This window comes from Urocitellus parryii, chromosome 4, assembly GCF_045843805.1.
Source record: "Urocitellus parryii isolate mUroPar1 chromosome 4, mUroPar1.hap1, whole genome shotgun sequence".
In the NCBI taxonomy this organism is placed as follows: Eukaryota; Metazoa; Chordata; class Mammalia; order Rodentia; family Sciuridae; genus Urocitellus; species Urocitellus parryii.
This window is the reverse complement of record NC_135534.1, coordinates 208464153-208486964: the sequence shown is the minus strand read 5'-3', so window position 1 is coordinate 208486964 and position 22812 is coordinate 208464153. Positions and strand designations below refer to the sequence as shown.

Genomic DNA, 22812 nt, shown 5'->3' with positions numbered 1-22812 from the left:
GTGTGTGTGGTATGAGTGTGTGTGTGTGGTATGAGTGTGTGTGTGTGTGTGTGTGGGAGTGGGAGTTTGTGTGGTATGAGTGTGTGTGTGTGCGTGTGTGTGTGTCTGTGGGAGTGGGAGTGTGTGTGGTATGTGTGTGTGTGTGGTATGAGTGTATGTGTGTGTGTGTGCATGTGTGTGGGAGTGGGAGTGTGTGGTATGAGTGTGTGTGTGTGCATGTGTGTGGGAGTGGGAGTGTGTGGTATGAGTGTGTGTGTGTGTGCGTGTGTGGGGGGGAGTGGGAATGTGTATGGTATGAGTGTGTGTGTGTGCGTGTGTGTGTGGGAGTGGGAGTGTGTGTGGTATGAGTGTGTGTGTGTGCGTGTGTGTGTCTTTGAGAGTGGGAGTATGTGTGGTATGTGTGTGTGTGTGGTATGAGTATGTGTGGTATGAGTGTGTGTGGTATGTGTGTGTGTGTGTGGTATGAGTGTGTGTGGTATGAGTGTGTGTGTGGTATGAGTGTGTGTGTGTGCGTGTGGGAGTGTGTGTGGGAGTGGGAGTGTGTGTGGTATGAGTGTGTGTGTGCGTGGGGGGGGGAGTGGGAGTGTGTGTGGTATGAGTGTGTGTGTGTGGTATGAGTGTGTGTGTGTGTGGTATGAGTGTGTGTGGGAGTGAGAATGTGTGTGGTATGAGTGTGTGTGTGCATGTGTGTGGGGGGGAGTGTGTGTGGTATGAGTGTGTGTGTGCGTGCGTGTGTGTGGGAGTGTGAGTGTGTGTGTGGGAGTGTGTGTGGTATGTGTGTGTGTGTGGTATGAGTGTGTGTGGTATGAGTGTGTGTGTGCATGTGTGTGTGTGGGAGTGTGTGTGGTATGTATGTGTGTGGTATGAGTGTGTGTGCGTGTGTGCGTGCGTGTGTGTGGGAGTGGGAGTGTGTGTGGTATGAGTGTGTGTGTGTGCGTGCGTGTGGGGGGGGAGTGTGTGTGGTATGAGTGTGTGCGTGCGTGTGTGTGTGGGGAGTGGGAGTGTGTGAGTGTGTGTGTGTGTGAGTGGGAGTGTGTGAGTGTGAGTGTGTGTGTGTGCTGGGGTGGACACGGGGCTGTCTGGCTGGCATGGGGCAGGGAACCCTGTCCAGAATTCCAGTGTCTTCCTTTTCTGAAGCCTGGGGAAGGGGATGAGCTGGCGTCCTGGTGGGATCCAGGGCATGTGCCACAAAGCCCCCTCTAGAGTCGGGTCCCAGGAAGTCGCAGTAAGGCCAAGGCAGGGAATGCAGAGACCTGGGACCTGGAGGGACAGGGTGGATCAGGACCAGGTGAGGATGTTGAGGCTCAGAGAGGGAAAAAGATCTGCCCAAGGCTGCTCAGCACTGGTGCCTGAGGGGGACGGCGTCCCTCCCGCAACCTGATGGCACTGGACTGCTAACCCTGTGAAGGGAACCCCTGAGAGGCAGACACAGCCCAGGACTGTCCCCTCAGCCTGTGCAGCGTGAGGGGGTCCCAGTGAAGGAACTTGCACTGAGAATCCAGATCCATCGGGGGTCACCCTCAGGAAAGGGCATGGCTGTCTCAAATGGGCGGCCCTTGGGCCACCCTCACTTTCCTCTGCACATCCCCGTCCCCTGGTCCTCTTCTAAGCCTGGCGCTGCTCTTCCAGGGGACGGCTACTACCTGGCCGTGGGCGGGGCTGCAGCCCAGCATAACTGGTCGCACATCAGCACGGTCCTGCAGGACCAGAAGTTCCGGTGCCAGCTCATCGACCGCTCCGAGGACCTGGGCATGATCAGCATCCAGGGCCCAGCCAGGTGAGCTGGGTGGGACCTGAGCACAGGGTGCACCTGGGCTCACCTGGGCTCACCTGGACCCCGGGCCCTCCACCTGGGCCCTGGGGCAGAACCAGGTGGGACATTCTGAGTCGCCGACCACTCTGGTAAACCAAGAGGTGTCACGCCTGATAAGTGACCTTCAGAGCACCAGATCAGACAGCCCTGGACGTGACAGTCAGCCTGACCTGCAGCGAGTCAGGTCTGGGTCAGTCACAGAGCCAGGAATTGCAGTCCACTCTCCCCGGCCGGGCTCCACCGGCCACAAAGTAAGATCTACACCAGTCGCTGGCGCCTCCCCACGCGGTCCTTCTGAGGATCCTTACTGAGCCCTGTCCCCCTCCCCCACGAGGAATCAGGACCCGGCGAGGACTCCTGGGGGCCACTGAGGGTCGTGAGCAGGTGTGCACTTTGAGAAGACCCACCTGCTGTGCTTTGGGGAAGGGACGGGGTCTCGGGGACAAAAGGAGACCACAGGTGTGCTCAGAGCCACCAGCTGGGAGCCTGGGTTTCCAGCCCTGGCAGTAGTCTTTGAAGTGGATGTTCTTTCATTACTGATGAGGAGACTGAGGCACAGAGAGGTAGAGACATTTCCCCAAGGTCACGCAGCTTGTAAGTGCCAGAGCTGGAGGGCATGTGGCAGGGAAAGGGTCAGGGATGGCAGACTTGGCGGGATGGCCCCCTCTGGGATGTGCCTGTGCAGCACCTGCCCACGGCGAGCCCAATGCTGCGAGCTGGTCCTGTTGCTACCCGAGGAGCCACAGTCTCCGAACGGGGGCCAGGGTAGGGGGAGGCGAGCCCTCCCAAGCCTGTGTGGCCAGGGTGACCTTGGATAGGGAAGGGGCCATTTTAGAGTGGGGGAGGCAGGTGGGCAGGGAGGCTGCAGACTGGTCAGGGGTGGCCCCTGGGGACAGGCAGCCTCATTACCAGCTGCTCCCCCGGGGCGGGGCCAGCACCTGCCGCCTCCCAGTGACTTTCCGGCTTTCGCCTCTAAAGCATCCCCTCCCTTTCAAGGACACCCCAGGAAGTCCCCAGCACCCAGGAGGGCCAAGCCCTCGGGGTGTGTGGGAGGCACTCAGCACAGGGCCTGGACGTGAGGGCGCCATGTGGGGGCACCACGCGAGCTGCTGCCCCACAGAACTCTCCAGAGGGCAGCCGCCAAGCCCGCCTGGCTCCTGGGCCTTGGAATGTGGCCAGCACCGCTGACTGGTGTTCCAGACGGGCAGGCTCTTGTGGCCAGGGCGGAGGTGACGCCACTGTCCCGTCAGCAAGGCCAGGTGCTTGATGCCTCTGAGGGCTCTGTGAGGGGACGTCTCTGTCCCCATTCAGCAGAGGGAGCCGAGGCTGGCCAGGCCAGGGCTGAGTGCGGGTGTTGGACTTGCACCTGGGGCTCGGACGGGGAGGCCTCTGCCCTGTGGCCACCTGCGCTTCCTGCAGGGAGGGTAGGCAGACGGGGTGCCTGCCTGTCCTCCCCGACGTGGACCCCGGGGCTGGGTTCCCCTGGCTCTGCTGAGGCCACAGCCTGGGTCAGAGCCCTGGACACCTTGGCCCCAGGAGCAGCCCCCTCCCGGGGGAGGTGCTGGGCAGCCCCAGCTCAGCCGGGCCACCTCCCCGCAGTGTGGCCCCGGGCTGCAGAGTGTGCTCTCAGAGGAGGAGGCAGTGCCAGCACCATGGGTGGCAATAGGGTCAGCAGCACTTCCGGGCAGTGGCCCCAGCGCCTGTGGGGACCCCGGGTGGAAGTAGGACATCTCCAGCCAGTGGAGAGCTCACCTGCCCTGCCAGCTGCCATGCCTGGTGCTGGACATCCTGTGACACCAGGCACGCTGGGAGGTGGGTCCCGTTGGCACAGAGCTCCCAGTGGGAGACAAGTCTGGCAGGAGACTGGGACCAGACTCACAGTCAGGGAGGGCTGCCTGGAGGAGGTGCCGCTGGGCCAAGCTTCAGGGTGAGGCAGGGTTAAACAGGGCGGGGTGAGAGTGGGGAGGGCCCGGGAGGGGCGAATCTGCAAGGAGACACACGGCTTGGGGTCCTGGGATGGGTCATGCCCAGTGGCCCCACAAGGCTGCAGGCAGTGAGTTCAGCAGCACAAGGGCCGGTTCTGCTGGCAGCGTGGAGTTGGGAGGGAAAGGAAGATTCCCCTGGAGCCACAGAGCAGTGGATGTGAGCTGTGACACATGGGCACGTGGCCTGGCCCTGCCTCTGGTCGGTGACAGTCCTCCAACAGGCAGGTCGGCTCTGGGCACCCGCTGGGCACTGAGCAAGCTCCAGTGGGGGCTGAGGGCCCGCTGGGGGACGCCCGGGGGAGCAGGACGGGTACTTGGAGTACTCCCCTGCTGGACGGGGACCTGTCCACCCAGCTCCAGCTTGGACAAATCACTGTATTTTCTGGGCAGAACAGAGGCCACCTTGGCAAAGGCAGCCACCTTGGCAAAGGCAGCTTTTCTTGATGACCAGGCCAGGGGTGTCCGGGCATTCGTGGTCAGATGACTGGCCTGCCTTGGTCACTGCCCGGGCACCAGAGCTGTCCCACCAGGAGTCCTGGCACCAGCAGCAGACAGGTGGCTTCTCCCTGATGGGACCCGGGTGCACACTTGTCCCATGAGGAGAGGGACATGTCCTGCTTGCTGCTGTCCCCTGTCTTCCAGCCCAGCCTACTGACTGACCCCTCTGTGCTTGCTCCTAGCCGGGCCATCCTGCAGGAGGTGCTGGACGCTGACCTGAGTAACTCGGCCTTCCCCTTCTCCACCCACCAGCTGGTGCGAGCCGCCGGGCACCTGGTAGGTACCGCCAGCCGCCGCCCCCCACTGTGCTGGCAGTGGCCTGTGGTGAGGGGACAGAGCCAGGGCAGGGACCTGGGAGCCTGGTGTCCTTGGTGAGTCCCTTTACCTCTCTGGGTCTCGGTCCTAAACTGTGAACTGGGCTAGCGGGGACCAGATGGCCTGCCCACAGGCTGTAGGTCCTGCGAGGCCACAGTCAGTCAGAGTCACGGCCTCCTCCGTCCTCCAGGGCCAGGCGTAGGTGGGAGGGGGCTGCCCCTGCCTGTGTGTCCCCTTCTGAAGGGCATGGGGCCTGCCCTCCCAATCAGGGTGATGGCGGGTCTGTCTCCCTGGAAGTGGGGGTGGGGGCAGAGCTGAGCGACCGTGCTGCTCCGGCGGCTCCCTGGTCCTCGGGAGGCAGCCCCTGCTCCTGGGGCCTCACCCACCCCGCGTTGTGGATGTGGGGGGCACTTAGGCAGGAGCAGGGCTGGTCTCACACAGCACCCCAACCCCACTGCTCCCAGAGGTCCAGGACCTACCAACCGAGTCTCTTCTGAGACTGGTCGGGGTCAGCCCAGGGCTCCGTCAGCCCTGGCTCTGGGCAGGGGCTCCTGAGAGTCCAGCTCTGAGCCAGCATCTCCCACTGCTGGCCATGTCCCTGTGGGAAAGCAGCGCGGGCCCCTCTGCTTTGCTTCTCCTGGCTGAGTCCCCCGCACTCTGACCAGCCTGGGAGGTGCCTTGCTGGTCCCCATCAGCACAACCGACATGTTGTGACAGAGACCCCCTGTGGGGCCGTCCCTTTCCTCCAGGGGTCTCTCGGCTGCCCTGGCCTCTGTCCGCCGGATGCCAGCAGTGCCCCAAGCCATGATGAGACTGTTCAGACGTGGCCACGTGTCCTCCAGGGGCAGGACCTCGCTGCCTGGTGTCCTGTGGTGGGTGGGCTTTGTGGGCGGCAGGTGTGGGGCGTGCAGTGCTGACCCAGGATGTGGGAGAGCTGAGGGGCTGCGGGCTGGCCGGCCACCGGCCCAAAGCAGCCAATTCATGCGGCTGACCCCTGTGGAGGGCGCGGGTGGGCGGAGGGCCGCTGGGCCTGGGCGCGCCCCCAAGTGCTGAGGAATGTTGGTGGGGAGTGAGGTCCTGGCCTGCACTGTGGGTGTGGGTCCTGAGGGACAGATCTGGGTCCTGTTAGCAAATAAACAGTGTGGCAGGGAAGGCAGGGAGGGGCTGCCAGAGAGGGAGATGAAAGCAGCTCTGCAGGCTCCGTCCGTCCGTCCCCCAGAGGCCGCACAGGGTCAGGAAGCCAGGGTGTCTGTCTCGCTTGCTTCCTGCCTCCTTAGCTCACAGCCTCGGCTGGGGCCTGGGGCGGAGCGCCACCCTCTCTGGTCTGAGACCAGAGAGGGTGGCGCTCCGCCCCAGGCCCCAGCAGCACCCAGACCTCTGGACTCTAGCTTGGGCCGTCCTCTGGGGTCTCTGGGGCTCGGTCACGACCTGCGGGTGGGGAGGGCGGTGGGTCTCCCACCACGCCGAGCTTGGCGACAACTCAGCCTGTGTGTGGTTCGGGTGTCGGAGGGAGAAACCAGGTGGGGAGGTCCCCTCCCGTCCAGGGCTCTCGCCTCCCTCCATCAGCAGGGCTATTGCAGGGCCACTTGGGAAGGTCAGCTGCAGCTGCTTCTCACCCCAGGGGCCTGGCCTGGCCCAGCTGCCCCCGAGGTGGGCTCTGCTGCTTCACCTGTGACCTGGGAGCCAGGCCAGCTGTTGGGCAGAGGCCACGCTGCCTAGGGTCACAGGCAGGCCAAGCCCAAGGGGGGGCTGCAGGTGGGGAGGGGTCCCACAGCGCTGCTTCTCCTCAGGGCTGCCTCCAGGCCTGGCTCCCAGGTGGCCAAAGGCCTGTGAGATCCCACCTGCCCTCCATATCCGACCACCCCTGTGCCCAGGGCCTGGCCGACCTCACCTCCGGAAAGACCACCTTGCGCCCGACGGCAGCCCTGCTGGGCCAGCCTCTCCCTGGGGTCCTGTTCCTGAGGTTGCCCACAGTGCAGGTGTGGAGCTCACCGGGCCGGACCTGGCGGCCAGCCGTGTGTCACTGGAGAATCTCGGGAACGTTCATGGGAGGTGAACAAGTTCCGGCCCCACTCCTCCCACCAGGGGGAAGCCACACGGCGGGTCGGAGTGTCCCCCACCCGTCTCCTTCTGGCTGTGTCTCCGCTTTCCCGGGGCCAGCACCGTCCTTCACCTAAGGTTTGTGCTCTGCCTTGGCCTCTGGCGATGCTGGGTGGACTTCCTGCTCCTCTCCACCCTCCTGGTGAGCCTGTGGGGGACCTGTGCCCCTCTCTGCTGCCCACGCAGCACCCGGGCTGGACACTGGCAGGCTTGTTTCTTGTCCTCAGAAGCCATCTGGTGAGGAATGTCCCTTGCACATGACCTTAGGGTGTCCAACGGTTGACCTAAGCCAGGACCTAGGAGGGGTCCTCTGAGTCAGGGGTGTGAGGCGCACGCCCCGGTCTCTGGGTCATTTCCAGCTGCCCCGCTCAGGTTGGGGGAGGACCGCATGGTGCTCTCTGAGCCAGGCCGCTGCCTGTGGAGACCGCGACGGTGGGCAGTGGACAACCGGATAGGGCAGCGTTGAGCCCTGTCTTAGAAGAGGACGGGGTGTGAGGCACGTTCCCACCGGGGAGGCTCTGGACTGCATTTCAGCCACCTGGTCACAACCGGGCCATCGGGTGGTCTGTGTGACAGGGCCCACACTTCGGGCAAGGGGTGGCTACTGTCTAGGAACCAAGTGGGAGTTCGAGTCCCTGGAAGAGGCTCACGGCAGGGAGAACTGGGTCCAGGTGCCGGGCGTCTCCAGCCTCTCCAGGGGGTCCGTGCTGCGGGAGCCCCTACCCAGGACTCCCTGTGGGCATGGTGAGCCAGGGCCCTTAGCAGCCACCCTGTGCCCACCCTACCGCCCCTCCAGCATGTCGCCGGCCTTCCTGTGGCCTCCTGTGTGAGAGTAGAGGGACGGATGCTGGGGAGCAAGGCAGGCCTCTCCCCGGCGCCTGTGGGAGCACATCCTGTTGGGCCCCAGCCAGCACCCGGGGCTGGCTGTCCAGGAAGACCAGCTGCTCTCAGAGCACACTGGCCGGTGCTGCAGGGCTAGTGTCTGGGGACGGCCTGGAGCCCGTCATGCTGCTGTGGACCATCTCCTCCTGAAGCCCCGAAGCATGGCCCAGTTGCAGGCAGTCAGCGTCCCATGCCTCTGCCTCTTGGTCCCCCTGTGTCCGGGAGATCCCAGCTCTGTGGGTGGGAGAGGGAAGGACCCTCTGGGTGGCTCATGAGCCGGGAATCCTGTCCCCAGCCTCCTTCTCCCAAGGACCCAAGGGAGGTGTGTGCAAGGGAACACGATTCTGCCCCTTTGCATCTGGACTGTGGTTGGGGCTGACCTGGAGGACTGCCCTTCAGAGGGGTCTGGCCACACATTCTGGGAAGGCCTGAGCCTAGGACACAGTGGTCCCCTTCTCTGGCCAGCACAGAGGGTGGCCGCTCCACTGCAGGCTGTGGAGGCAGGGCTGGCCCTGCTGTGGGCGCATGGAGGAGCCAGGTCAGCCACAGTCACCCGGGAGCCATGGGGACCAAAGCCCCATGCTACCCAGGGCCTCCAGTCCTGTCCCGGCCTTCTGTGAGATGGCCTTGGTTTCCCTATCTGTGACAGTAAGTGCAGACGCAGTCTAATCCTTCCTGGGCCGCTTGTCCCTGCCCCCATGTCTGTCCAGGCAGAATCCTCTCTGGAACCAGGGGATCTCACATCTCCTCAGTGACACCTAGGGCTGGCTTTAACCCAGCGTTGATGAACTGTCCCTGGATGAGCAGCAATCATCCCTGGACCCCGGCCATACAGCTGCAGGACAGGAGCCTGTGTGGCCGCCTGGTCAGCACCTCTTGGTCCAGGGGGACGTGAGGGATGACGAGGGCGAGAGCCAAGCACTGAGGACGTGGCGGTGGCTGGAGCACCCACCCTGTGGAGCCCACTTCCACAGGAGCCGGCCAGAGGGTCTCCGCTGAGGGCTGCTTCCCCCCACCATCCCCACCTCTGAGATGCCTGGTTCTGTGCCAGACGTCCATGATCCCTGGATTCCTGGAGGAAGAAGGCGGATGGGGAGGTGATCGACCCTCGGCAGCCAGAGTCCAGCTGTCCTGGCTCCTGAACATTTGCCTCCAGGCCAGAGAGATTCCTGGGGAAACTGGTCTCCCAGAGCTCAGCTCGGCCAGGACTGGGCCAGACACAGTGTTCCCAGCGCTGCAGCTGAGGACAGGCCTGGCCAGACCCCCCTTGGCCACGGACGGGTCCCCACTGACTGAGCACAGACCCCCCTCAACCAAGGATGGCCCTTCTCAGCAGCAGCAGGCCGCGGCTGGAAGCTGTCTGTAAGCGTGGCCATAAAGCAATTTTCTCCTGAAAATTAATTTCAAGTCAAGAGGAAATTGAATTTCTCTTCTGATGGGAGAAACCCTTGCTTCGGCTCTGCTGGGACTCGGTTAGTTCAGGGTGGAGCATCAGACAGACCACGGACCCCGGCAGGACTGCAGGGCATTCGGAGCCTGCGCTGGCCATGGGGTTGAGCCGCTGCCCTAGCCCTCTCTGCTGCGCCTGTGAGAACCGCCCGGGCCTTGGCACAGGACACCACACACTGGTGCCATGACACAGGCAAGGTGCAGTCTGGGCACACATTCCCAGCCACCATTCAAGCTGTCGGGGACAGAGAAGACCACCTGCCAGGAACGTTGAAGAAGGCCTGGCCAGAAGGAGGCCGATGACCCTGGTGACCCCACAGCTGCTGAGCCTCTGCAACTCATCCGGGTGGAGCTGCCCCTTCTCCCCAGAGCCCCTGCGGACCTGCAGTCCCCGCCTGTGCTGTGGACAGGCCCCCTCAGGGCAGCCCAAGGCTTCCCAGCTGCTGGAGGTCCGGGGCCCAGAGCTAGGGCTGGTGGGTGAAGCTCTCATTTGGGGAGGGGCTGGAAGGTGGTCTTTGGCAGACCCACCCTGCCCAGGGGGGAGCACAGAGCTGAGGGCCACAGCTTCTAGAGACACCATCCGTGCCCAGGGGGCTCAGGTGGTACAGTGTGGTTTGGGCATCGCACGTTTACTTACTCGGGAAAGTTGATTCTAGTCACTAACTCCACTGTCACCACCTCCACCACCTCCACGGTCACCACCACCTCCACCACCACCTCCACCACCACCACCTCCACCAGCTTCACCACCTCCACGATCACCACCACCTCCACCACCTCCACCACCTCCACCTCCACGGTCACCACCACCTCCACCACCTCCACCACCACCACCACCTCCACCACCTCCACCAGCTTCACCACCTCCACCTCCACCACCTCCACCACCTTCACCACCTCCACCTCCACCACCTCCACCACCATCTCCACCACCTCCACCTCCACCTCCACCACCTCCACCACCACCTCCACCACCTCCACCATCACCACTACCACCACTATTATCACCACCACCACCTCCACCACCTCCACCACCTCCACCACCACCACCACCACCTCCACCACCACCACTACCACCACTATTATCACCACCACCACCTCCACCACCTCCACCACCTCCACCTCCACCACCTCCACCACCTCCACCACCATCTCCACCACCTCCACCTCCACCTCCACCTCCACCTCCACCACCTCCACCACCACCTCCACCACCTCCACCACCACCACTACCACCACTATTATCACCACCACCACCTCCACCACCTCCACCACCTCCACCTCCACCACCTCCACCACCTCACTGCCATGGCCACCACCACCTCCACCACCACCTCCACCACCTCCACCTCCACCTCCACCTCCACCACCTCCACCACCTCTACCACCTTTACCACCTCCACCACCTCCACCTCCACCTCCACCTCCACCTCCACCACCACCTCCACCTCCACCTCCACCACCTCCACTCCACCACCTCCACCACCTCCACCTCCACTACCACCTCCACCACCTCCACTACCTCCACCACCTCCACCACCATCTCCACCACCTCCACCACCACCACTACCACCACTATTATCACCACCACCACCTCCACCACCTCCACCACCTCCACCTCCACCACCTCCACCACCTCCACCACCTCACTGCCGTGGCCACCACCACCTCCACCACCACCACCACCTTCACCATCTCCACGATCACCACCACCTCCACCACCACCACCTCACTGCCACCTTCATCACCACCTCCACCACCACTATTACCACCACCACCTCTTCCACCACCACCACCTCCGCGATCACCACCACCTCCACCTCCACCACCTCACTGCCACCTTCATCACCATCTCCACCACCACTATTATCACCACCTCCACCTCCACCACCTTCACCATCTCCACGATCACCACCACCTCACTGCCACCTTCACCACCACCTCCACCACCACTATTATCACCACCACCACCTCCACCACCACCACCTCCACTATCACCACCACCTCCACCTCCACCACCACCACCACCTCCACCATCACCGGAATCAACCACCCTCGTCCTACTCACCAGCAACCCAGGCAAAGGGCAGAGGCTGAGCTCTCTCCCGAGTGGGACTGTTTTAGAATCGGGGGCTTGGGGAGTCTCTGGTGGTTTAAACTGAAACTCCTCCAGTCGTACCCCAACGCACCTCCCTTCTTTCGCGGGTTTGGGGCCCCAGGCCCTAAAGAAGGCGGCACTCGCTCTGGCCTCTGCCTTCCTGGGCCCTGGGATCCTCGCGTATTTAACGCATAATGGTTTGGAGGATGCTCCTGGGGTGATGGAAACTCGTGGAACCCCGTGAGCTGGGGTGGTGAGGGCTGGGCATGTGGGCTGTGGTGCGTTGTGCGGCCTCCTGGGTGACCCTCATGCACTGCTGGTGACTCTGATGCCACAGGTGCCCAGGGCATCCCCTGGGAGTGGCTTGGCATCCCTGCCCGAGCACCAGCTTGGCCGCTGAGCTGGAGCCACGCCTGGGACAAGCGCCTCCCTGGATGCTGAGTCCTTTCCGTGGCGGAGCTGGCGTGGGACGCAGTGAGGGGCCAGGCATGGGACCAATTCCCAGATCCACTTCTTACTGAAACCCGAGCGCCTCTCCCTGCCCCCGCACACTCACAAATCAAGGCCAGGCACGCGAGTCTCCCATGGCTGGGCTTGGGCACTAGAGCTGGGAACGTGGCCCTGCCGCTTGGCCGTGAGGTCCTCTCGGTGTCTGCGGAACCAGCTAATTCCAGCTTGAGGGCTGGCATGGCTACGTGGGCAGGAAGTGAAGGACAGCTGTGGAGTCATCGGCAGCATGAAATCATGAAACGGGCCGTGGCGGTGCAGTGACACCAGGGAGCTGGTGAGTCTGCAGGACAGTGCTGCCCCAAGGACACGCTGTCACACAGCCCAGGATGCTGACCCCTGACCCCCTGACCGGCCTCCTGGGTGGAGGGGTAGCGTGCTGCTGATGTGCTGCCCCGAGTCCCTGGAGGGGGGTGCCATCATCATCCTGGCTGGGTGAGATGGGTCACCAGGGAGAGCACCCAGGTCTCATTTGAACCTGGGTCTGCATCACCCCAGCACTCAGCCACTGTGGGCCCTGCTCTGTGGGGTGCTCCTCGTCTGTCCCTGTCCACTGAGGGTGCCAGGAGGGCTGGCAGTGTCCTTGGCACCGTGGAGGGTTGGCAGCCTGGGACCCTGGGGATGCTTCAAGGTGTGTGTTTGGGGAGTCTGGTTTGCCATTTCTGTCTGGGACAAGGGACCTCATGCAGAATGACATGGCTGGTGGCCTTGGGAGCTTCAGCAGTGCACTCCTGGTTCTGGTCTTGCCCTCGCAGGGCTGAGTGGCCCTGATGGTATCGAGGTGACGTGGTGCTGAGTGGCCCTGGGCTCTGTCCTGATCACTGTCACTACCCCAGTGTCCTGGATGAAACAGGTGGCAGACAGGGCAGATGCTGTCACCCTGGGGGTCCAGTGGCACCCTGCAAAATTCCTTCCAGGGCCAGAACCTTCTATGAGAAGGTCCTCGGCCAACCCAGCATGGTCGTAAGATGTCATCACACTCACGCGGTGTGGGACGAGGCGGGTCTGGGTGCGGGCTCTCTTTACACAGACCTCTCTGCCCACTGCATCCTGCAGTCCAGGAATCAGCCTCCGAGATGGCTGCAGAGGGCCGGCAATTCTGCTGGCTCTGGGAACAATTCCTATGCTCTCCGGGCCACTGGGAGGACAGGCACTAGGCAGCCTTGGAGCCCAAGTCGTCACCCTGCTGGGGCCAGGCAGGAAGAGGAGGTCAGCTCCCTGCAGAACCTGCCTCCAGGCTGCGTCTCAGAGCCCACTCTCATCTGCAGAGCTGGGTCTGCACTGAAAGGGTCCCCAGCTCCAGGGCCAGCTGGCTGCTCAGCCCCGAGCCTGATTCCTGAGCACAGGGAGGTGCCTGCCCAGGTGGCCCTCCCCACACCCCCCCCCAGCTGCCTTGGGCTTTCTCACTCCCAGGTGACCCATCTGGCTGCGGGTCTGCTCTGGTTGACCCTCAAGCGGCACCTCAGGCCCAAGGTGCCGTGGGTCGAGGGCGGTCCTCCATCTGGTCTCCCAGCTGTGACTCTTGAGCTGGGAAGTCTTCCTTCCACCTCCTCCCCTCCTGGAGTGACGCCCTCCTGCAGACCAGGGCCATGCGTGTGGCCTGAGGTGCTCTGCCCAGACCCCCTGTTCCCTCCTGCTCCCCCAGGTCTGCGCCTACCCCGGCCTTTTCTGGGTGGGTTTCATTTTTATTTATCCTGTTTGGTGCTCATTGTGTGGCCCAAGTGTTCATAACTGACCGTCTTCCAATTCTGGAAAACTCTTCGTCGTTATCTTTTTCAAAAAATATATATATATTTTCAAAGTAATACATAAAATATGACAATCGGCCTATTAGCCTGGAACCATGTGAGGTCTTGGTGGGTCACAGGCTGTGAAGCGTCTACATCAGGTTGGACGCCCTGGTCTCCTCAAACGTTGCCCTTTCTCTCTGGTGAGGTCACCTACAGCTGCCCCGTCCTGCAGGGGAAGCCTGCCACCTCTGTCTCTTGCTAGCATTTCTCTGTCCCCTCTGTCCCCGCCACCATCTTGCTCTGAACCTGTGAGACGGGCTTTCCAGGTTCCACACGTGAGGGAAGGTTTTCGGCGCCAGCTTCCTTCACTCGACGTAATGATCCCGTTCCCTCCGTGTGGTCCCAGAGGACAGCGTCCCATCTTTCTGTGGTCGGTCGGGTTCCCGAGGGCCGGTGCTTCCTCACGCTGCCCTTGGGCTGGTGGACAGGGGCTGACCTGCTCTTGGCCATGGTGTGTGGTCTGCCTTGAACGTGGGGTCTCTTCCACACGCCGTCTCGTTTACCTTGGGCATTTACCAGGAGTTCTGGACACGAGGCTGGTTTTGTTCTTTCTCCCCTTCTTTCCAGTTCCTCCCTCTTAGCCTTCTGCTGGACGCAGGTGGCGCAGACCAGCCGGACCTGGGCCCTGTGCTCGGCCCCTCTCCTGGTTCCTCTGTCCCTGGCCCCCGAGGCCTGGAGAAAGTGCTGATCACAGATCTGGGGCTTCAGTTTCCTGACCTTGGAGGAAAAGGGGTGGTTGCTAGTTTTACCAAGATGACAGTTTAACGGAGTGCCGTGTGGCGGTTCTGTCTGTCCAGCTGCTCTGCTACCCAGCCCCGGGACGTTCCCGCTGTGCTCAGCTGGAAGCCTGTGTGCTGAGCTCCCCCCAGCCCTGTGACCAGCACTCTGCCCTCTGCTTCTATGGGTGTGGTGACTGGGGACCTAGTGTAAGTGGGGTCATGAGCACGTGTCCTTCTGTGGCTTCTGTGGCTCAGCACACTATCCTCAGGGTTACCTGTACTGCAGGACGGGTCAGAACTTCCTCCCACTGAGGGGACAGGCCATGTTTTGTTTGTCCATGCATCCATCCGTCCACTGACAGAGCTCAGGGTGCTCCCTGCCCTTGGCCTTGTGGCTGTGAGCGTTGGTATGTGGACAACCCGAGCCCTTGCTGTCAGCCCCGCTGGGTGCACACTCAGAAGGGGGGCTGCCGGCTCCTTCTGTTTTTAAGTCTTGAGATGCGTTTCCATGTGACCGTGCCTGTGTGCCCCCACCCCAGGGCACAAGCCCAGTTCCTCCGCATACTCCCTGCTCATTGTCTTCTGTTTGTTCAGATGTTGACCATCCTGGGGGCACGAGGTGACTTGGCTTTGATTTGCATTTCTGGATGTTGGGTGACGTTGAGTGTCCTCTCACCTGCACTGTGGCCGTCTGAAAGTCATCTTTAAAGAAAGGCCTGTCTCCTTTGCAGATTTTCCACCGGGTCACTTGTCTTGCTGCTGTTGCGTCACAGGAGTGCTGCATGTGTGGACACCAACCGCGTCACCCCTCCGACGTGGGGGCTGCCATTGCACCAGCGCACCCTCTGAGGCGGGGCAGTCTGCGGTGCTCCCATCCACGGCTTGCCTCTGTTACCCGTGCCCGATGCCACAGCCCAAGGTGGCCGTGCTTCCTGACTTCCTGTATTTCCTTCTAGGGGTTTTGCAGTTACAGCTCTGGGTTAGCTCTCTGCTCCACTGGGGTTGATTTTTGATGAAGGGTGAGGTAAAGGTCTCGCCTTTCTTGTGTGTGTGGGTATCAGTTTGTCCTCAGCCATCGGTTGGAGAGGCTAATCTGTTCCTTTCCTTCTCGGTGGTCCTGGCACCTGGTGGAGGACCACTTGATCATACAAATGAGAATCTACTCACTTCCGCACTTCCTATTCTACTCCATTGGTCTGGCTCTGCGTCTCTGCCAGCACCACGCTGTCTGGATCGCTGCCCCGAGGAGTGTGTTTTGAAGTCAGGAACAGTGAGGGAGTCTTCCAATTGTGTTCTTTTTAAAACTCTTTTGGCTATTGCGGTCCCTTGAGATTCTATTTTGATTTTTTTCCCCTATTTTTGTAAAATAAATGCCTCTTGGAAAAGGATTGTACAGACCTGTTGAGCACTTTGGGCAGTGTGGATATTAAGTCCCCCGGTGCGGCAAGGCAGAGGGCTTTGATTTACTGTGTCTTCCTCAACATCTCTCCCCACCTCAAGTCGGTTTCTAGATCCTTCACTCCTTTGATACCATTGCAAGTGGAATTGTTTCATTTCTTTCTGTGGCTCGTTCACTGCTTGTGTGCAGAAACACAACTGAGTGTGTGTTCTGTGTGTTGGATTTTGTACTCTGAACCTTGCCGTTCTAACACTGGCATGCGTGTGTGTGTGCACATGTGTATGTGTGTACATGTGTGTATGTGTGCATGTGTGTGTGTGCACGTGTGTGTGTGTACATGTGTGTGTGTGTGCACGTGTGTACATGTGTGTGTGTGTGTGTGCGTGCATGTGTGCGTGTGCAGGACTCTTCTGAGCACAGGATGTGGCCCAGGAACTTGGCTCTGGCACCTGCCATTGGTGGGCTGTGCACCGGGCACAGGGAGCTGGGATGGGGCGAGAGGGCGTGTGCCACCCTGAACTCCGACCCTGGGGCTTGGCTGGGTGAGGAGTGGGTCTGCGTGGGGTCCGTGGGCGAGGGGCCATGAACTTTCAAATGGCTTCTTCCTGTTTTAAAGTGAGATGGGCTTTGAGCCCCAGGCTTCTCCGTAGGCAGACTGAAATTAGAGTCCAGTTGACAAGGCGCTCCGTCCAGGGCCCGCGGTTTGCACCACGGAAGCAGGCAAATGCCAACATTTTCCGTGTCCATTTTGAGTTTTTTGAGAGGTCCCCACAAATGGCAACTCACAGCAAACTTGTGCCATTTCAAAAGATTTTGGCCCCGAGCCCCTCAGCGCGGCCGTGGAGTAGCGTCAGGTTCACAAGGAGCCGTGGGTGGCCTGCAGACGCCCCTCCCGCCAGGCCCTGTGCTGCTGGGAGCTGTGGGGCTGCCGCTGCCCACCCTCCGCCACCCAGCCCTCCTGCCCACGTTCAGTCCCTGTCTCCGTGGGAACTCGAGGGGTCCCAAGCTGAACCCTAGGTCTTACCAGATGGGGACACTAGGCTTAAGGACCAAAGGCCAGGTGCCAGCTGCTGGGTGTGCACGTGACGCGCACCCAAACAGCTTGTGGAAGAGCCCATCCTTCTGGCCAGGAGTCACCCCACTCTGGCTGTCAGCTCCAGGGACACCAGCTGTCCCTGGCAGGGCTTGGCACCTCTGCCTCAGCCCATGGCCAACGCTCACAGTGGTCCCCCCCACTGAGGGCCATGAAGGGACACGGCGTGTGTGGAGCTTGGCCCAGGGGTAAAGGAAGATGGCGCCCGCGCAGATGGCTCCACAGTCAACTTCAGCAGCCTGGCAGGACTTGCAGCCCTACCCGCCAGCCTCCCCTCCTGCCTCCCCACCCCTGCTGCTCCGGCTCTGCCTCCACAGCAGCCCGCCCTTGGCCAGCAAGGGCCACTTGTCAGCTTCATTGTCCAGCCCGGGGCCCCCAGGCAGGCTCCTTGGCTCCAGGATTTTGCCCGCCCAGAAGCTATGGTCAATCCTCCAACACCTGGGTCCTGGGGCAGAGGCCACATCTGTCTTCAGACCCCATACTTGGCCCAGGCTGATCACACTGGCGGGCAGTTGGCTTCTAGAATGATGGTCATGGCACTCGGCCACCCCTCTTGGATCCCTCTGTCCCCAAGGGCAGCTCACGATGCACAAGCTGTACCATGGCTTCCAACCAACGGCTTCATGGACAAGTCTCGGGATCCGTTAAAGCCTAAGACGTGAGAGCCAGAGCTGCTGACCACTCTGGAGACAAGGAAACGGAGGCCACAGGAGCAGGGAGGCTTGCCCAGGTTATGGAGGGGACTGAAAGGCGTCCCCGTCCTGCCTGCTGGAACTGCGATACAGCTTTATTGAGAAACAGGGCCTTTGCAGATGCAGCTAAGAGAGGATCCTGGGATGGGTCCTAAATCCAATGGCCAGTGTCCTCAAAAGACGGTAGAGGAGACAGGCAAGGTGAGCGCGTGTGAAGGCAGGGGCTGAGCTTGGTCACAGCCGAGGACCGCACAAGCCACCAAGAGTTAGTTAGGGGGAGCAGCCCTGCCACGCTTTGATTTTTGGCTCTGAACTAAGAGAGAGTCTATTTCTCTTGCTTTCAGCCACCTTAAGTGACCACCTGAAGTCTGTGGTCATTTGACCCTTGGGAAACTAGCACAGTCACTTAGAAGATCTGCGGCCTGGGACAGGGGACATGTTCTGCTGCTCCCGCAGGGGGCCCCTCTATCGCCTCCAGGTTCCCAGAGCAGCTCGTAAGGACCCTCCTTGAAAGACCGCTTTCCTGGTGGCAATCCTGCTGAGCCCAGGGCCAGCTGACCATATCGGTGCCATCGCCAACATGGTGGCTTGGGCCTTGCCGGCCTGACGTCTGTGTCTGAGCCGGGTCTGTCTCCCCAGGTCCGGGCCATGCGGCTGTCCTTTGTGGGGGAGCTGGGCTGGGAGCTGCACATCCCTAGGGCATCCTGTGTGCCTGTGTACCGGGCAGTGATGACCGCGGGGGCCAAGCATGGCCTGGTCAACGCAGGGTACCGAGCCATCGACTCCCTGAGCATCGAGAAGGGTGAGTGCAGGGTTTGCGCAGCCTGGTGGCCACGGAGGCATGAGCTAGGGACACGGCTGCCCCTCCTCGCCGCCACGATGGCCTCTTTTTCCTGTTACCACCCATTTCCCCAACCCTCCTTGCTGCCCACGCACTGGTCTCTGGTTCTGGGCCCTGGAGAGGGTGTTAGGACGCCCAACACCTGCACGTGCCAGGGTGAGGAAGCAGGGCCAGGTGGGAGCTGATTCAGCACGGTGGTTTCCCTGAGAGGCTTGCAGCGGGCAGTGGGGCTGGACCTGGGCCTCGGGCAGGCTCAGCGCCGCTCCACCACCAAGCTGCAGCTCAGCCCCGGGAGAGGTAGAGTCAGAGCGGGAGGGGCCCGGGAGGGGCCCGCCCCACCCCAGCCCTCTTTAAATGCCACCTCAGTGCCCCCGCCTGATGGTGCAGGGCTCCGAGTGCCCCTGGGGTCCATCTGCTCCTGGAGCTCAGGCCCGAGTGTCAAGGGAGAACCTTCTGGGGTTGAGGATGTCCCCACCACCTGTCCTGGGGCTGCTGCCCACGTCCCTAAGCAGCTCTCTCGGGGGGGAATGGGCTGGGGGCCTGTCCCTCACCTTGGCAGGACCTGACCTGTGGTCCCCCCACAGGCTACCGGCACTGGCACGCGGACCTGCGGTCAGACGACAGTCCTCTGGAGGCTGGCCTGGCCTTCACCTGCAAGCTCAAGTCCCACGTGCCCTTCCTGGGCCGCGAGGCCTTGGAGCGACAGCGCGAGGCGGGCCTGCGCCGGCGCCTGGTGTGCCTCACCGTGGAGGAGTGAGTACCCTGGCCTGGCCAGGCACTGCTGAGCCCAAGAGCCGGGCACTTCCTGTTGCCTCAAAGCACCTGGTATGCCACTGCCCACGGGTGGCCACCCAGGCCGCCCATCACACAGGAGCCCAGGCCTGGTCAAGTCCCACGCCAGGGCAAACCAGGCCAGTCTAGGCGACTCAGACGCCTCCAGGGCCAGGCAGGGCGCGGTGGGTCAGCGGCCTGTGGGGACTCAGGGGGAGGAAGACCAGAGCAGAAGGGCCCTGCCAGGCCATGGCTCCCCTGAAGTGGTGCAGCCCAGCCCCGAGCCCTGCCCTGGAGCCATCTCCTGGTCACCTGGGGCCACCTCCCTCCTGTTGGGGTTAAACCTCCCTGAGGCCCATGATGGGATGACCACTTACATGTGAGGACCCCAGGATGCTGGTGACAGGGACTCTGGCAGAGGTGGAAGGAGTGACCTGGCTGGGGGGACCCGGCCCTTGCCCTGCCTGCCGAGGGGCAGCTGGGAGCCGGCCAGCTTCTCCACAGATTCCCGGCAGAGCCGGATCTGGGAGCCTGGCTCTCACCTCTTGTCCTGGCACAGGGTTGGTGCCAGCGGGTCGCCCAGGCACCCTCAGGGATCCGCATGGCCCAGTCTCCAGGAAGGAGCAGCTTCTGCCTTCGCTGACGTGGGCCGACAGCCAGCCACAGAGCTCCCCTGCTCCTGGATCAGGAGTGAGAGAGGCTGTGAGCAGAGCTGGCCTGGCCTCCAGGCCCCTCTCTGGCTCTTATCACTGCCTCTTCCAGGGACGGCTTGTCACCGCGGGAGCTGCTCCACTGTGCCTGGGGGTCCTCGCAGCTAGGCTGGTCTCCCGAGCCCTCTGGCCCTCAGAAGCTCAGGCCTGGTGTCTGGCTCCAGGATCAGCCAGATGATCAGATGATGACTGCTCCCCCCAGGGTCCTGCCCCAGGCTGCAGCTCTGGGCTCCGAGGGACGAAGGACCCTGCTGCTTTGCACGGGGCCCTGGGCGAGTCCATGCTCAGGCTGAGGCCCGGCCAAAGGGGGAGAGGGAGTTCCCAGGCCTCGTCCTTCTCCCCACATCTGTTTGGCTGTGGGGCCAAGTGCTGCGTGGCTCCAGGCTGCGGTCCCAGGAGCTCCCAAAGCTGCCTCGTCTGTTCCCTTCGGCACAGCCTCTGTGGTGACAACCCAGGGAGCAGCCTGCAGATGGGCACAGGGGCTCCCCGGCACCCGGGTGCTGGCATCTCTGTGATTTTAGTTTACATTTTTTTTTGTCTTGCATTTTGAGTTTTTGAGAATCTCTTGTGAGCTCTTGTGTGATCGAGGAAGCCCCGTTGGTGTGTGGGCTGCCCCGTGGGCGCTCGGCTGTTCAGAGGAGAGGGTCCCAGGCGGAGCCTTTTCCCATTATGTGGGGCTTGCCCTGGAGACACCAGTGGAGCCCTGGCGGGGCGTCTCTGGTCTTCCCCATGTTCCCTGGCAGCAGGTGCCCAGACGTGCCAGGCCAGCGCCTGGCTGGCTGGGGCATCACTGCCCTGGGCACAGTCCAGCTTCCCACCCTCCCCTAGGCCGGGGGACGTATGTGCACCAGGGGCCTGGGGTCCCAGCCGTCCCTATTGCTTCTTCCAGAAAAGTGCCCATGTTTGGCCTGGAGGCCATCTGGAGAAATGGGCAAGTGGTGGGCCACGTCCGGAGGGCTGACTTCGGGTTCACCGTGGACAAGACCATCGCCTACGGCTATATCCAAAATCCTAGTGGTGGGCCGGTGAGTCCCGTCCCCTGGCCCTGCCTCCTCACCCAGACACTCCCTGACCCAGTCGGCTCTACGTCCATCACGCAAGCCCAGACTCTAGGCAAGGTCCAGGAGTTGTTCAGGGAGTTGGGCTCTGGGCCAAGTACCAGGGCTTCCCTGGATGGCGGGAAAGGAAGTTCCCCAGCCTCCCCAGGAAGAAGGGGCCACCTCTGCCTCCTCTTCCCATCTTTCCAGCCTGGGGCGTGGGGGTGCCAGTGAGGAGGGTCCTGCCTTTCCACGAGCATCGCTGGGAGCAGGTCTGCCCTCTCCAGAGCGCGACCACCCTGCCCTGCCCAGCCCAGAGGCTCCAGCTGGCTCCAGCCGTCACCTGAGCCCCTGACACTCGCAGAGAAGCCAAGTTGTGGTCCCCACTGAGCGGGGAGGAGCCAGGCTGGAGGGAGCCCCTGGGAGGAGGTGATGGCTGCTCAGGCGAGGTGGGCCTGGGGAGCGGGAGGCCCGGGACACGGGCTCCTCATGGCCACCCTCGGGGCTCTGCCCCTCAGTTGCCCGTGACCTGGGATGAGCAGTTTCTCTTAGTTCATCTACAGCATGGGGACAGGCCCATCCTCCTCAGGGGACAATTGTGTGGAATGCCACTCTATGGGGTTTAATAAGCCATCATGTGACATGGTGGCACCATTGGCAATGATGTCTGGGGTCCAGGGCCTTCTTGGACAGGGGGAGACGGGAGCCTGGGAGCCGAGCAGAGGTCACTGTCCCTGCTGGGGCTGGGTGGGGTGGAGGTGCCCCTGCCTGTCCTTTCAGAGAACAGCAGCGTGGGCCCTGAATTCCAGCCAGGCCAGGGATGCGTGTGGCCCAGTGAAGGTCACCCACAGCCAGACAAGTGGCCCTGAACACTGGGTGTCATTGGAGCAGCAGGGCTGGCGCCCTGCCCCCGCCATCAGGGCGACCCAGAACGCTCGCCCAGGGGAGGTGGCCGCAGTCTCCCGGAGCTAGTGGCCGAGCACCTCCCGGCACACCAGGGTGACGAAGCTGCTCCATCCCCGCCCCTCGGGACTGCCCCGCTGGCTGCCAGCCTCTTGCCCTGCTGCACTGGGAAGCCATCATGTTCCCAGGGATCTGGAATTACTGGGGGGGGAGGTGTGCAGTCCTTTGGGACAGGACTTACTGGCTGCCAGACCTGGGCTTTGCTGGACCCCAGGTGCTCACGTAGGACTTGGGGCACGCGGGGCGTGACTTACCTGCTCTGGGGCAGTACCTGGGCTCAGAGGGGAGACTCTGGACAGGAGTGGATTGGCCAGGGACCCCCGACCCTCCAGCGAGGAGGAAACCCTGCCCCCCCCAGTAACGGGGAGATCCTTGTGCCTTGCTCCTAGGTCTCACTGGACTTTGTCAAGAGTGGGGACTACGCCCTGGAGAGGATGGGGGTCACCTATGCTGCCCAGGTCCACCTGAAGTCTCCCTTCGACCCCAACAACAAGAGGGTGAGGGGGATCTACTGAGGGGCCGCCCAGGGGCCAGCACCAGCCGCCCTGCTGCACCATCTACTGCTTCCTGCGTCCCAGGACCCTGGGCCCCAGCCAGACATGGACCTTCCCCACCCTCAACCCCCGGCCTGATAAAACCCCAAACCAGGAGGGAGAGACCAAGTGCCTGTCCTGTGCTCACTGCCCCAGATGGGCGTCTTCTCACCGACCCTCCCGGAACCTGGGCTCGGGGACCACTGGTTCTTCAGCCTTGGGCGATGCAGAGTCAAAGGAGGAGAGCCCACGCAGGCCCCGGAGGCCAGCTGGCTCACCTGGCCCCAGCAGCCTGGCCAGAGCACTGGGTTGCAGGGTGGGGGACCAGGGCAGAGAGGAGCAGCCGAGAGGTAGGTGCTGGTCCTGAGGCCAAGGCCATCGCGCAGGACGTTGCCTCTCAGATCAGGGACAAGGGGGGAGTCAGGCGCAGGTGGGGAGCTGCTGAGAGTCCCCCGCCTGAGACCTGGGTGGCCTGTGACACGTGGTCTCACATCAGCTCCCCGAGGCCCATGCAGAAGTGCCACCTCGGCCGCCCAGCCGTCACGGCAGGTCCACACCGAGTGACAGCTGCCGGAATCCTGGCCTCCAGGGCCCCTGGTCCCTGCTGTGGACTCGGC

General features: G+C 62.4%; 1 protein-coding gene across 4 annotated transcripts in view; it reads left to right on the top strand.

The window, feature by feature from the left end:
* Sardh (sarcosine dehydrogenase) overlaps nt 1-22535 on the top strand; it is a 54404-nt gene extending 31869 nt beyond the window's left edge. For all 4 annotated transcript variants that reach the window (XM_026395444.2, XM_077798039.1, XM_026395447.2 and 1 more), the window contains exons 17-22: nt 1630-1777; nt 4479-4572; nt 17980-18142; nt 18766-18934; nt 20552-20687; nt 22052-22535. In XM_026395444.2, coding sequence (XP_026251229.1) covers nt 1630-1777; nt 4479-4572; nt 17980-18142; nt 18766-18934; nt 20552-20687; nt 22052-22177 — 836 coding nt within the window. In that variant the 3' untranslated portion in view covers nt 22178-22535. The remainder of the gene's footprint in view (nt 1-1629; nt 1778-4478; nt 4573-17979; nt 18143-18765; nt 18935-20551; nt 20688-22051) is intronic.
* Nucleotides 22536-22812: the final 277 nt, after the last annotated feature.